The 13,477-nt window shown below is 36.8% G+C and overlaps 1 protein-coding gene and 1 long non-coding RNA gene across 2 annotated transcripts; one reads left to right on the top strand and one right to left on the bottom strand.

Annotated features, from left to right (window-relative positions):
* Nucleotides 1–422: 422 nt before the first annotated feature.
* On the top strand, nucleotides 423–4,846 carry LOC306657205 (small membrane A-kinase anchor protein). The gene is given in 2 exon segments (XM_079132985.1): nucleotides 423–1,834; nucleotides 1,837–4,846. Coding segments are annotated over 2 exon segments (300 nt in total). The 5' UTR covers nucleotides 423–1,695; the 3' UTR covers nucleotides 1,998–4,846.
* A 1,647-nt stretch (nucleotides 4,847–6,493) lies between these two features.
* LOC306657206 lies at nucleotides 6,494–12,374 on the bottom strand. Its single transcript, XR_013762727.1, has 3 exons — nucleotides 12,178–12,374; nucleotides 9,537–9,570; nucleotides 6,494–6,782 (listed from the first exon to the last, which is right to left on the bottom strand). It is a non-coding gene; the product is annotated as an uncharacterized lncRNA (long non-coding RNA).
* Between the last annotated feature and the right edge of the window lie 1,103 nt (nucleotides 12,375–13,477).

Here is a 13,477-nt window from a genome sequence, read left to right on the forward strand (position 1 = left end):
CAGTTATTCTGTATTGGCAAGACAAAGCTGCTTATAAAAAACCAAAGATTCTAGAAAATACAAGATCTCCTGATGATTCTACTCACAGCCTTTTATTTGTGACACCCATTGAGTTTTCTGAACTTTTTCATGTTAACCATGTCTGCTTCCCTGAACTGTTCCTCACAATACAAAATAGATACATGCTGGCATGCTGGAGATGAAGAACCAAGACAGTTCTCTTTAAGCAGTTAATCTAGTAAACAAGGCAGATATCATACATGTACCTACTTCCCCTTTGAAATACATCTCTGAAATCGAGTAGGAAGCAGAGCATACAAAACTAAAGGTATTTGAAAGCAGAAGGTTGGATTTCCTCTTTACCACATATCATCCTTATCAGGAACAGATGTAATGAGTAGAATTTATAGAAAACCAACTGGGTAGAATTTATAGAAAACCAAAAAAGTATATAGTTATAAAAGTAGCAAAGTTTTTTTTTTTTTCATTTATTTAGAAAAGCAATTTAGGAATATGCTAGATGCTGCCTTTTAGGGATCAGTGGTTTCGGAAACAATCAACAGAATTGTCGAGTCCCCAAACTAAGAATCAGGGACCGTTAACCTCATCCACAGAGACTTTGCCTGTGCTCTCGCATGTCTAGTTCTTGCTACAGGGAAGTTGTTCAGTGTTCTTTTAGTTATCTTGAACCTAAGAGAAGTTCATCCAGTGACAGCACCCACTTGGGGAGCACAGAAGTCACATCACAAGCACTATTGCCCACTTACTGTCCAAACATCAGATAGGGGTAGGATACTTAAGAGGAGAAACCTTTACACTTATTTTAAATAAATATGAACTTTTCATATAATTTCATAGGGACATTTAATTCAGAAGGAAAAAAAACTTGGCTTTCTATGATGTCTAACCTGTGTTGTTTGCTTGGCACTAGTATGAAGACTATTGAGTGGTAAATATCTGACCAGGGAACAATGCCTGACTCTAATAGTAGTCCAAGATGTACAAGTTCAAGGGTTTACAACAAAATCAAATTTCAATATGTTTATTTCCCTTGACAAAGAAAGATCAGAGTTTGGCCCAAACTTTCAGTAAAGGGCTAGGTAATAAATATTTTAGGCTTTGCAGGTCAAAGTGTGTCACAAGTATTCAGTTCTGCCATTGTGGCATGAAATCAACCACAGATTGATTTCATAAATAAGTGAGCAGGGCTGCATTCTGATAACAGGTGGTTAGAATTTTATCCAGGAGCTATATTGCTATTATAAATAAGTCTAAATCTTTTTAGTTTTATAAAATTTTCAAAAGTCTGAAAAAAATTTTCCTGGTTTATAAACTGACATTTTTATTGTGTGATTTTTTTTTTTTTTTTTTTCCTTCAGTTGATAAGATAAAACTCTCTTTGTTGTTACCTCACATTTCCTCCAGGGGACCAAATGGTGAAAAGAACCTTTACAGAGTTCCAACAGGTCACCGAATCTTACTTATTTTGCCTTCTATGATTCACAATGAAAACTCCCTTCTTTTGACAGATAAACATTGCACGTGAAGAGTGGAGAAAGGGAGCACTGGTTACGAAGCGGCCTGGAGAGAGAAAGCACTAGTCCACACCGTGCGGAAGACCTTCACTGTCTCCCAGATATGCTGAAGTAGTCTCGCTGCTTGCTCTCCTTCCCTCAGTCATAACACCTCCACAAAATGGGCTGCATGAAATCAAAGCAAACGTTTCCATTTCCTACCACATTTGCACCTGAGAAGCAAGATGAGAGTGAAGAAACCTTTATGCCAGAACAGGAATTTCTACCCAGGATGTCTTCAGTTCATGTCCAAGAGGAAGTGAAGAACCCCCAGGGCCCAACCTTCTGGTGCTTCAGTACGCACACCGCCTGTCCCAGGAAATCTTGCATGATGCCATGCAGCAGTGGGCACGCAATAACATCAAGTACTATGACATCCCGTACATTGAGAGTGACTGCGAGGGCCTTGATGCCGTAGGATGACAGCCTTGTTGACCTGTGGATATAGTTGGTGCTAGTTTAAATACAGAAGCAGAAGCAAACACTGGTGTGCATAAGTACAAATAACTCCATCTGGATGTAAAAACTTGTCTATGATAATGTCACTGGTGTAGGAAAACCTAAGATGAAATGTGTTTTAAGCAGTTCTGTGTTAACAATAATTTCTACCTGCTGCTTCCTAGAATTTGGTCATGGAAGGGCTAAACGAGGTCCCGTGGCACCCCGTAATCATCCGGAGGTCATCCCACTTTCTTCCTGAGGCATAATGGCATCACCAAAGAAAATGCTAAAGTACCCCAGGTTCTAAATGGTTAGTCACTTCTTTAAAATAACCATTTCTGTTGATTTATACCAAAAAAAAAAAAGCCCAGCTGTGAAAAGGGTTCTTCCTCATAACTCCTTGGCCAGGAAGTAGCACTCTGACCATAGTGATACAATGTGGGTCGTTTGTCAAAACCATTCAAGGATCCCCACTTCTTGACACCTATAACCTAAGATTAGAATACAACCTGTGTAGAAAAGTTCCACCTTGAACCCCGTTCTTAATATATTTTTGTAGATGAAAAGCATAACTACCACCTTGAACCTCAGGGTCCAAACTACAGCTGTTACTGAATGATTTAGACTGTATATAAAGCCATCTTTAAAAGACACAATTTATAGAAGCCAGGACATTAATGTTTATTGCATTGTATTACGTCCTAGGTTCCTTTCACAAAGAGCAATCCAGTAAATCTTTAAAATAATAGAAGCCAAGTCGGTAAGGTAGAAAGCAAAACCTGGTGTTAAGTGTGTATTAACCTTTGTTTCAGAGATGCAGATGTGGGTGCAGGTGGCACTTACTCCCAGGACTTGTAGGGCAATTCCATTCAGTTTACATGGGACCAAATAATGCATGAGGATTTACAGTTGTGTTACAGAAGAAGATATCACACTCCTCCAAGGTCAATACTTGTTTTTATTAGGAATATGTGCCCATTGGGCATTTTTAGCCATATACTGTGCTATTTTCACAAATGAGGCTTTTTCTCTTTTTACTGTCATCACATACACACTTAGACAACATACTGTTTGAAGATCAATGATAACAGAAGATTTAGGAGAGGGGGAGGAAGATACTGAGAAGACAAAACTTGTGGGGAAAATGAGACTGAGCCTCTAGAATTGTCTTTTCATTAATATTTGCTACAGAGTTTAATTAAATTAGGAAGAAAATTGCTTAAGCCCATATATGTTAGATCCTTTTATTAAGATACACCAGTGTCACAGAAATCCAAAAGAGGTATGAGAAGGCTTGTGACCTCTTCAATGAGATAAATATTTGGCTTTGTATGCAGGCAGAAAGCTACCAATAATTTAAAGCAATACTTTGAAACCAAAAATCAAATGAGTGAATTCTCCAAACTGCATGAGCACAGAAAAGGGGCAAGAAGCGAGTGACATGAAGTGATGTCCCATCTTTCAGTTGTTTTTCGATGCCTTATATTAAGCTTGCAATCTCACAACTTATATAATAGAAAAGCAACCACTCCTCCTCCTACAAGGACCTGAAGTTGTAGCCCGACAGAAAGTTTTCCATAAGTACAAACCACATTTGTAGCTCATAAAGAAAAATTTAGGTTTTGAGATTTATACTAATGATACAGATAAAAACCTAGATGAAGATTTTTTTGTTTTATATCTCACAAAGGATGCTTTTGCTGCAAGGTCATTTGCTATTGAAAAAATATAAATTAAATTTACACAATAATACTGTGGTAAGAAAATAAAGCCATACAAAGAAGTATGCCACTAAATTTTTCAGTATACATTGGGGACATAGACTAGTGGGGTTTGGGTCTAACTAAATATTTTAACTTCAGGTTCCTTCTTTGCTCTGTGCCCCTATTTCCCAAGAGTGTAACAGGAATCTCTGAAAGAGCTATACCTAGCTAGAAGTCTGATCTTCTTGTCACCCTCTCTCAGTACTATGGTCACACAGTTTTATCACTGAGCACCACCCCTGCCCTGAATTTTATTTCCACAGAGTATGCTGTATATATCATCTAAGAGACTTATCTCTGAAATATGCTGTATTATATGTCAACCCATGAACTAGGAACCACAGGCTTACATAATTAGTGAGTTAGTAGATAAACCAGATGGGAGGAGAGCTGAGTAAACAGAATCTATAGTGCATGTGATAATTACCAAGATAGAGTTCGGCCTTGATTGACAACAAGAACATCCTGATAAGAATTAGCCTTCTTCATACCTTCATTTGAAACACTGGCTTTACTTCATTTTGAAAGTTTTTTTATAAATAATTGGAAAACTGAGGAGGAAGGAGACCTATCAAGTAGAATACTAAAGAGAATTATTGGAAACATTTGGAGTATGAACATTTACCAGCACAACAAAGATCCTCCAGGTGGACAACTGTGGAGGCAGATCATCAGGAAACAAGCATGCCAATCTCTCATTTTCAGAGTCACACAAACCCCACAACGTGCCCCACTACTGCTTCCCCAGTTGTTTCTTATATACTGTTAACTTTCAGTTTTATGCCTTTGGTTCTAGAATTCTCCACTTTGAGTTACCTTATCAGTTTTTTGCAAACTGCCTGTGGTTATCAGCACTTAAGGCACATTGAAGGAAGCAAAATGATTATCATCTTAATCCCAAAGGAATAATTTGTGTCAAACTGCCTTAATACTATAGTATGATAAAAAAATAGTATGAAATAGCATGGTACTCACACATCCTATTAAAAATCATTGGCATTCTGAGATGGTGTGGGAGTGTACATTTGCATTACACTTTGTAGAAATCAAAGTTAGAGGACACATTTAAGTAACAAAGTTCTGCTGGGTATGGTGGTGCACACCTGTAATTCTAGTCACATGGGAAGCTGAAGCAGGAGGACCCCAAATTTGAAGCCAGTCTGGGCAACCTAGTGAGATTGTCTCAAAATAAAATAAAATGGCTGGGGAATGTAGCTCAGTGGTAGAGCAACATGACTAACACGTGTAAGGCTTTGGGTTCAATCCCTAGCACCTCCCAAAACAAAGTTCTAACAAATATACTGGTTAATCAGAATGCCCTCATCCTGTCTTTACATGACCAAATAAGCCATGCCTTCCTTGGAGTCAGGGGCACTGACTCAGAAGTACTACCTACACTTTAATTTACAAACTCAAGTTTTATTAACAAATTCTCTTCACTGTAAGAATTAGCTATGAAGTGGTATATTTTTTCCCAAATACTTTTGTGAAAACTTTTTTTGTAACTGTACAAAAGTCCAGTTGCAATTACATAGCTATAAGTTCTTATTTAATTAAAGTAAATTCTTCTCAATGCTATATACTTTCACATTTTTTTAACACAAAGAATATTTTCTGTATGCTTACAAGTGTAAAGTGAATAAAAATCCACTTATACAGAAAATTTCTTGAATAATCTGGGTTCAATTTAGAAGCTTTAAAGATATGAATATAAATGTAAATATGTCTGATATCATGACATCTTTATTTCATATCTGTTCCTGAATTTTTAGAAGAATCCATGTCAAATAGATTAAGAATTGAGCAATACCTTCTGGGCTGCAATCTCATCTATGAGAAAGGGTATAGTCCATAACCTTTAATGTCCTTTTATGTTTGTTCTTACACATCTGAAGTTCTCTTAGTTTCTGAGGGATATGGAATTAAGGAGAAACTAGAATGAGTTACAAAATAAATGATAAACTGACCTTTAATTTAAAAATTACTCTTACCTAGAACTTTAAGTCCTTAGTCTATAACACCTTGAAGTTTCTTACCTAAAGACACTTATTTTGTGAACAGTACCAATTATTGAAGATAGTTACATTTTAAACTTACCACACAAAGTTTAAATAACAAAAAGTAGAGTTTCTCTTATCTTCGAGACTGAGGTTTTTTAATCCTTATTCTGCCAAATTAGCAAATACTGTAAGTAAAAAACAATGCCTTCATTTTCACTATGGGAAGATATTCTGATTATTTTAGGGAAGACCAAGGCTGAGGTAACATACTGGAGAGATAACCTCATGAGAACTGTTTTCTTTTTGTTCAAGATCTGTAATGTTTATAAAAGAAACTCTTCTGCTATAGTAACCCAATTACTTCAAAATACACTCATAAAAAGAAGGAAATTCTATGATGCATTACCACAGTATCCTCAAAAAGTATCAGGGTCTTTTTTATAATCTGCACTTGTTTGTTTAGTCCTGTTATAAATCACTACTTATTGAAAGTCAAAGTTTCCATTTCAATTAGATATAGTAACTTGAAATCTCTAGAGATCTTTGAATTGTCCCATCCTCAAAACAGGATGGTGGCAGCTTTTTCTGACAAGGAGCAGACAGTGAATATTTTAGGCTTTCCAAGCAATACAATCTCTGCTACAACTACTCACCTCAAAGCAGCCAGTGATGTTCCAATAAAGCTTTATTTATAGACACTCACGTGAACTTCATGTCATTTTCAAAAGTCATGAAATATTAATTTTTTGTTTCCCTTCCCATCCCTTCATAAATGAAGAAACCACTTTTAGTTTGTAGGCTACATAAAAAAAGGTGGCAGGCCAAGCTGGGTCCATGTGTTGTAGTTGTCAATCCCTGCTACAAACAAGCTTTAAAAGAACAGTCACCTCAAAATTTCAAATCATTGCTTCCCAGAGATTTAAAATAATTATCCAAATCTTCATCAGTAACTTCTTTTAGAGTAGCTGGTTTCCACTTTGGACTCTGGTCTTTTTCAATTAAAACTGTCAAAAGAAGACAAAAATATTAGGACATTTCTTTCTGGTGTCAGATTTTAATTATTGATAGAAGCTGTTTTATACTAGACATACTTTTCTATAGTACATTTTTTTTTTCCTTTCAGCTTAGATTTTTGTACATTTCCTTCTAAATTAAACCTCAAAGAATATGGAGGAACAGCAATATACCTTTGATGACTGGTGTGGGGGATTTTCTCACCTACTAAGCTTCCCTGTCTGCAGCTTTAATAAAGCCATCTGAACTAATTCAGTGATTTCAACATTCTTTTTTTCCTCTTTCAAAAAAGGAAGGCAAGGGAGGGCAAAGACCCAGATCTGCCATCTATCCTCTATCACACTTAGTTTTGGGAGGAAAATTACTCACTTAAGGTTGAGAGAAGGGAACTTTATGCATAATTAAATGTGGACACTACTGTTCTGCCAAATCCTCTAGCTCGACAGCTCTGAATTTTAATAAAATCAGGTTATCATGAAGCCTTGTACTTCTCCTGTTTCACTGTGGTCATCACTCAGTGTAGCCACATAATATCCCCACAAGACTGTAAGAATGAGGCAATCTGTAACCTCTTCTTAAAAATAAAAAGAGCCATGCCTACTTTCTGGTTGTGTCAGCACATTACAGTTATACATTTTTTTCATCTGGGAAACTGGGTAGAGGGTATGCAAGATCTCTACATTATTTCTTACCACTACATGTGAGTCTACAAAAAGTTTATAAAAATGTTATAATTGTGGTAGCAAATTTCAACTATGCTTGAAAATATGCATAATTCTGGTGAATAATGGTAATATTTAAATATACAAATTCAACAAAGATGGCAAAAAACTAAACATTAAAAAAGGCTGGTGAAAGCAGCAGTCTAGGAACCAAGGACGAAGCTTGTCTTGGTATGTAGAGGAAGGAAGCTTTATAAGATACAGTTGAATGTGGATACTGGAGGCTCTTTTTAAATCTTTTGATTTTGGAGGTTCGTTTTGTTTAGGATGGGGTATCTGTGTTGCCTAGGTTTACCTCAAACTTGAATCAAGTGATCCTCCCACCTCAGCCTTCTGAGTAGCTGGGACTACAGACAGGTGTGCACCATCACACCCCGCTCACAATGGAGGTTGTTAAGGTTTGCCTGTTGGATTCTGCAATCAGATCAGTGGTGATGTTAAACACTGATGTTCTGATGCCTGCCTTTGAGTCTTCTGACCAGTACTACCTACCTCCTTGACATTCCACTGAAGGACAAAAGAAAAGAGAATTCTAATCAAATCTGGGTATTATTTCAAGCTAACAAAATTTTTTTCCTGGATAGAAAATTATTGCCATTTAGGAAGCTGTTTTTCAGAACGTCTCCTGAGATACCCGTCCAAGCTCCATTTGGTAGCTCTACTAAGATAACCCATTTTTATTTTCTTCTATAACTAGACAAAAGTTTATTCTAGTTGTTAAGAGTAAGAATTTTTAGCAACTTTCTTAATTTACTAACTCATTTCTTCTAATTTGCTAACACATTTTTATAGTTAGCAAATTGTAGCAAGAACATGAAACAATTTTAGCCAGAATAAATGTTGCTTTCTGAATAAATAAACTGTGCTGAAAGAGGCAACATACCTTCTCTCATTTGAAAAGTAGTTTGATAATCACTTCCTTTATGAATCAGAACTCTAATGCTGCTTGACTTCAACTTTTTTCTTAAAATAACTGCAAGTATTTATCTAAAATAATACCTCCCTTTTTGAAGAAGAGCTGTCATAACATAATCATGAATACTTTAGCAACATAATCCAAGTCTTACCCAGGTCCTCCTAAAATCAGATCTAGACACTAATCACATGCAGTGAGAATGGCAAGGAATTAGTGAGAAAAATGCATATCGTACTTGGTTTCTATAAAACACAGCCATTTGCTCTGACTCAACTCCATTTGTCTTCCAAATGGATTTGAACCTGGTGCTTATTTCTGATAATGTTATATCATGCCAGAAATGAAGAAAATTCTACAGTAGTCATTGGTCTTTACCAAGGCTTAGAGTTCAGAGAACAAAACGTTTTATTCAGATAAAATGTATATCTAGAGTTTGTATATCAAGATGATTAATAAAAACATAAGAAAATTATATGTACAAAATATTATAGAGAAAAGTAACTCATTTTTATACAGTAAACAACAACTCTTTAGAGAGATAAGGGCTATCCATAAAAGGAACTGTTGCAAGTTTGTTGGAAAAAAAATATTTGCTTTTCCTAGAAATGCTGACTTTGGAGGTGAGAAGCAAACATGGAAAGTATAATGTCAAATGCTTTTTCTCCAGCAACATTTAACTGCTCAGGTCCAGGCAAGAAGTAGATGGTAGGATTCAACCACTGCCCAATTTAACTAGGCCAATAACAAAACAGGAAGAAGGGAAGGAGAATTGAGGGCTTTGCAAGGAAATAAATGTACCTGTCAAAGGTCTCAGCAGCAGGTGAGTTTACAAGCTCATAAGGCAGTCCATGTGACTGTAAGAGCAGGATTACTATTTGTTTAAATTAGAAAGCAGTGATCACATTATGTGAACTTCAAGAGTAATATTAGTTTTAAGACTGAACTTCCCTTTGTATCCAAGATGTTATTAAAAACACATAACTTGGCAATTTTTACAGAAGTTTAATTTTCACTAATAAAACAACTACCAACTTTAAGTAACATGGTATGCTCACAAATCCTATTTCTCTGATATCCAAAAGGAAACACAGCTATTTGTCACTTACCAGCTCTAACGCCTTCATGGAAGTCGTGACCTCTCTGAAAGAAATTGAGATTAAATGTAGGAAATTTCTAGGCATCCTTATTCCTGGCGATTTCTCTCTTTTTCAGCCCCTGCAGCCTCCCGCTCCCATGACCACAATCTAAACCACGAAATTCAGAGACTGGACCATCTCTGATAACTGCTTTCTGATCATCATCTCCAAATTTTATTTGCACAAGTTTGTCCACTGCTGTGCTTCTCTTGGTCATCCTCAGGTCCACTGACTCCACAACTCTTCCCACCTGCACTGGCTTCCCTTTGCTCTTTGTACAGTCTAGTGCCCCCAGTCCATTTATAGATCACTTTCCCTGGAAAATGCCACCTCTTCAAATCTCTTCTCTCCTATTCTGGCAAAATCCCCTGCACCAGCAGAACCCTACCACTTACCTCTGTCTGCATTTTGAGCAGCTTAATCTGGCTGTACAAAAATCATACAACTGTGAGTGGTTTTGTTTAAAATTCAAGATCACACACTCTCAAACAGGCACAGAAAACTATCCGTAATTTCTTCCCCATTCCCCAAAATAATGATTTCAAACTGTTTCTTGCTTTCTCAGCCTCTCTCCCTAGAGTACCCTCTTACTGTATTCTCTAATGACCTAACCTCCTACTTTATTAAAAATAGAGAAGCTCTCTGACATGAACATTCTTATATTCTCACCACTGAAACACCTACAGCCAACTGTGGCCATCTGAACCTGTCTTCTTTTTCATGACTATGGAGGAAGGGACCATTCTTTTTGCAAGGCCAGTCCTCCCCCACTTTCCAGTTTACATCTCCTCTTGCCTTCTCAAAGATTTTGCTTGAGAAAGTCATCCACTTTTCTGTTCTCGCATTGCCAGTGCAGTCTGTGTGTCTGAGGGGGTGAGTGCATGCAGTTCACATTGCACCCTAGTTCCACTACATAGTGACCATGTTACCTTGCCTAGTAATCACTTTTAAACCCCAGTTTCCTTACATGAAATGTCAATACCAATACATCCATACAGGATTATTTTAATCCATGTCCCAGCAGTGTCTGACACATACTAAGTGTTCAGTAAAAGTTAACTGTTAGTATCATCAATATAACCATTTTCTCAATTGGATCATTCCCATTTATAAACATGTTCTAGTACCTTTCATGTTACAAAGAACCTCACAGTTCCAGCTTCTATTTCTATTTCAATAAAAAAGTGTATACATATTTTATTTACTTTCACATCTCATTTGCTCATTTCCTCTCCACTTTCTGCACTCTTAACTTTTTCCTCCACCATTACTCTGAAAATTTGACAAAATCACCCATGGTTTCAGGGTCACCAAATTCAAAGAATACTTCTAAGTTCATCTGCCAGATGCCTTGACAGTCCCACTGCACTCTCTCTACCCCACCTCAAAATGGCAGGAGTTCCTGGGGCTCAGATCTGGGATCTCTTGATTTCTGTCTAGATGATCTTCTCACTCGGAGCTTAATGCATCAGCCTGAGTAATGGATGCATGGCACTCCTCTGCTCAAAACCATCTAGAGGCTTCTATTTTAAACAGAACAAAAGTCAAAGATCTTAACACCTTCGAGCCCCTGTATGCTCCACCAGGTCCTTCCCCACAATGTCACCTCTGACCTCATCTTTCACTCACCCCTACATCCCCCATCCCTTCCACATGGCCTCCTGGCTCTTCCTAACACAGGGAGGTACACCCTCCTCACAGCTTTGTATGTGCAGTTCCCTCTGCCTGGGATGCTCTCCTGCTCTCACTTCTTTTAGGGTCTTCATTAAAGGCAACTCTGTGAGGTCTTCTCTGGTTAACCTAGCTGCAGTTCAACCCCCACTATCACTCTGTATTCTGTATCCTCTTTCCTGACTTTTTCACCTTAATATTTACACTCAATAGACTTCGGCTACCATCGGCTCTTCAAGGAGTGACTTTAAGACATGGTTAAAAAGAGCTTTATTTCTGATTAGATTAAAATTTGAATGTCTTGGTAACTATTTCAAAACATTAAAATTCACTAGGAATGTCTATTTTCTGGTAATTAAACTAAATATTCCCTCAACCATAAGTTTATAATCTAAATAATATGATGCTTTCTAAGGGTCCTCTGAACCTAAGGGATGATTCTGCTTTTATAAAGTTTATATATGGAAAAAAGAAATCTGATTCTGAAATGTTTCATGATATCCACATTGCCTTTGATTACTGTCTATATTATAATAGTACTTTCAATATTAACCTACCAATTAAAACATGTAACTTATATTTTCCATTTAGGCATATATCAACTTATAATTCCTCATTTTGCCAGAGAAAGAATTCAGATTTAGAACATTTCTGCTTCTTGCCCAATGTGAAAAATGGACAGTTTCCATTTTGAATTCCACATGAGTTCAGAGGCCTTTTTACACACACACAAATGCAACTGGTATGTCATAAATGATAATCTGGGTAGCAATACCTCCACAACCCTAAAACTAACTGGTCTGTTTGTTTTCATAGAGTATATTTATAGGCAGTTTTGATTTTCTTATTTATCTTTTTCTGTATTTTACATATTCTATACAATGAACATATATTACTTTCCTAACTACAAAACAGTATTTTTTTAAAAAACAATTCTCACCATACATGCTTGACTCAGTCGATATTCCATAGTTAATACATCCTGCAAGGTCTGTGAAGACCCCATTTATGAGGTGTCTTAGTGTGATCTTTAGAGATGTTGGAGACATTTGGTTAATCACCTTTTGGGGAAAAAACAGTTGTTAGTTGTAGCCAAATAGTCCATTTATTGTCTGTCATAAGCCAGAAAAATTTCCATGTATGTATATTAAAATATGCCCCTTAATTTCATATGCCAAAGTCTCATAAAAGGTACCACCTTAGCCTCATCCTACCAAAACATCAACAAAAATTCTGTTACAAAAAGAGATCATTTCAAAGTGGAGTAAATTCTATACTACAACTTAATCTACCTTTGGGGTTTGCCTAGAATAAATTATCTCAACTAAGCAACCAGTGATTACCCTAAATAAAATTAATATGCATATACAGGGCAGTAATATTTTCCAGAGGACACTTTATATTAAATATAAAGAAAGTGAGGAGTTAAGAAATGCCAGTAGCTTTCCCTTCCCACTATGTGACTCTAGAAGTGTCTTATGTGAACTCTTCACCTATAAATAAACCTTCTTCCCTTGGAAGAGAGAAGGTGAAGTGATCCAAGTAACTATGAGGCAGTCTTCTATCGTATTTAATATTTAATAAGTAAGAATTATGGACTGATTCCTTGGCTACAATGCTACGCCATTTGTTCTGAATTTAAAGATGCTCTTACTAGTGTTTCAGTACATGTGTGTGTGATCGTGACTACCTGGCTGATGAGAGTCCATTCCAACCCACATACATCTGATGCCTACATTTTCCTTTATAATTGCAACATATAGTTTTCAGCTTATTGTTCAATGATTGTCTCAAAGGTTTAAACTTTATGAATTCAAAGAATTGCCCACTCCAAGACTCTAGTTCTCTGTATCATCTTCAAGTCTGGCAAACAGATTCAAGAACAGGTTGAGTGGATAGGACAGCATCTTACCTAGCAGTTGCCAGAGCTTATGTAGATGACTACCATACAGGAAAAGTCCAGAAAAGATCAGTAGCCTACATACAGCCACAATGCTGCTTAAGAGAAGACAAGAGAGCTATTCTCTAGTTAATACTAAGGAGGGCAAGGGGAAAGGAAGACTGACCTTAGTCTCCTCATTTGTGAAATAAGGCTAATACTACCACTTGCCTCATAAATGGCATGGCAGTAAGGGTACTGCAATGCATACGAAACACAGCAGAACAGGGAAGGGAAGAAATATGTTTGGAGCACATCCCCTTAGCTCTCAGGGAGGGTAAGTTAATGTGTTTCATTAAAC

Source organism: Sciurus vulgaris, assembly GCF_902686455.1.
Source record: "Sciurus vulgaris genome assembly, chromosome: 3".
NCBI lineage: Eukaryota > Metazoa > Chordata > Mammalia > Rodentia > Sciuridae > Sciurus > Sciurus vulgaris.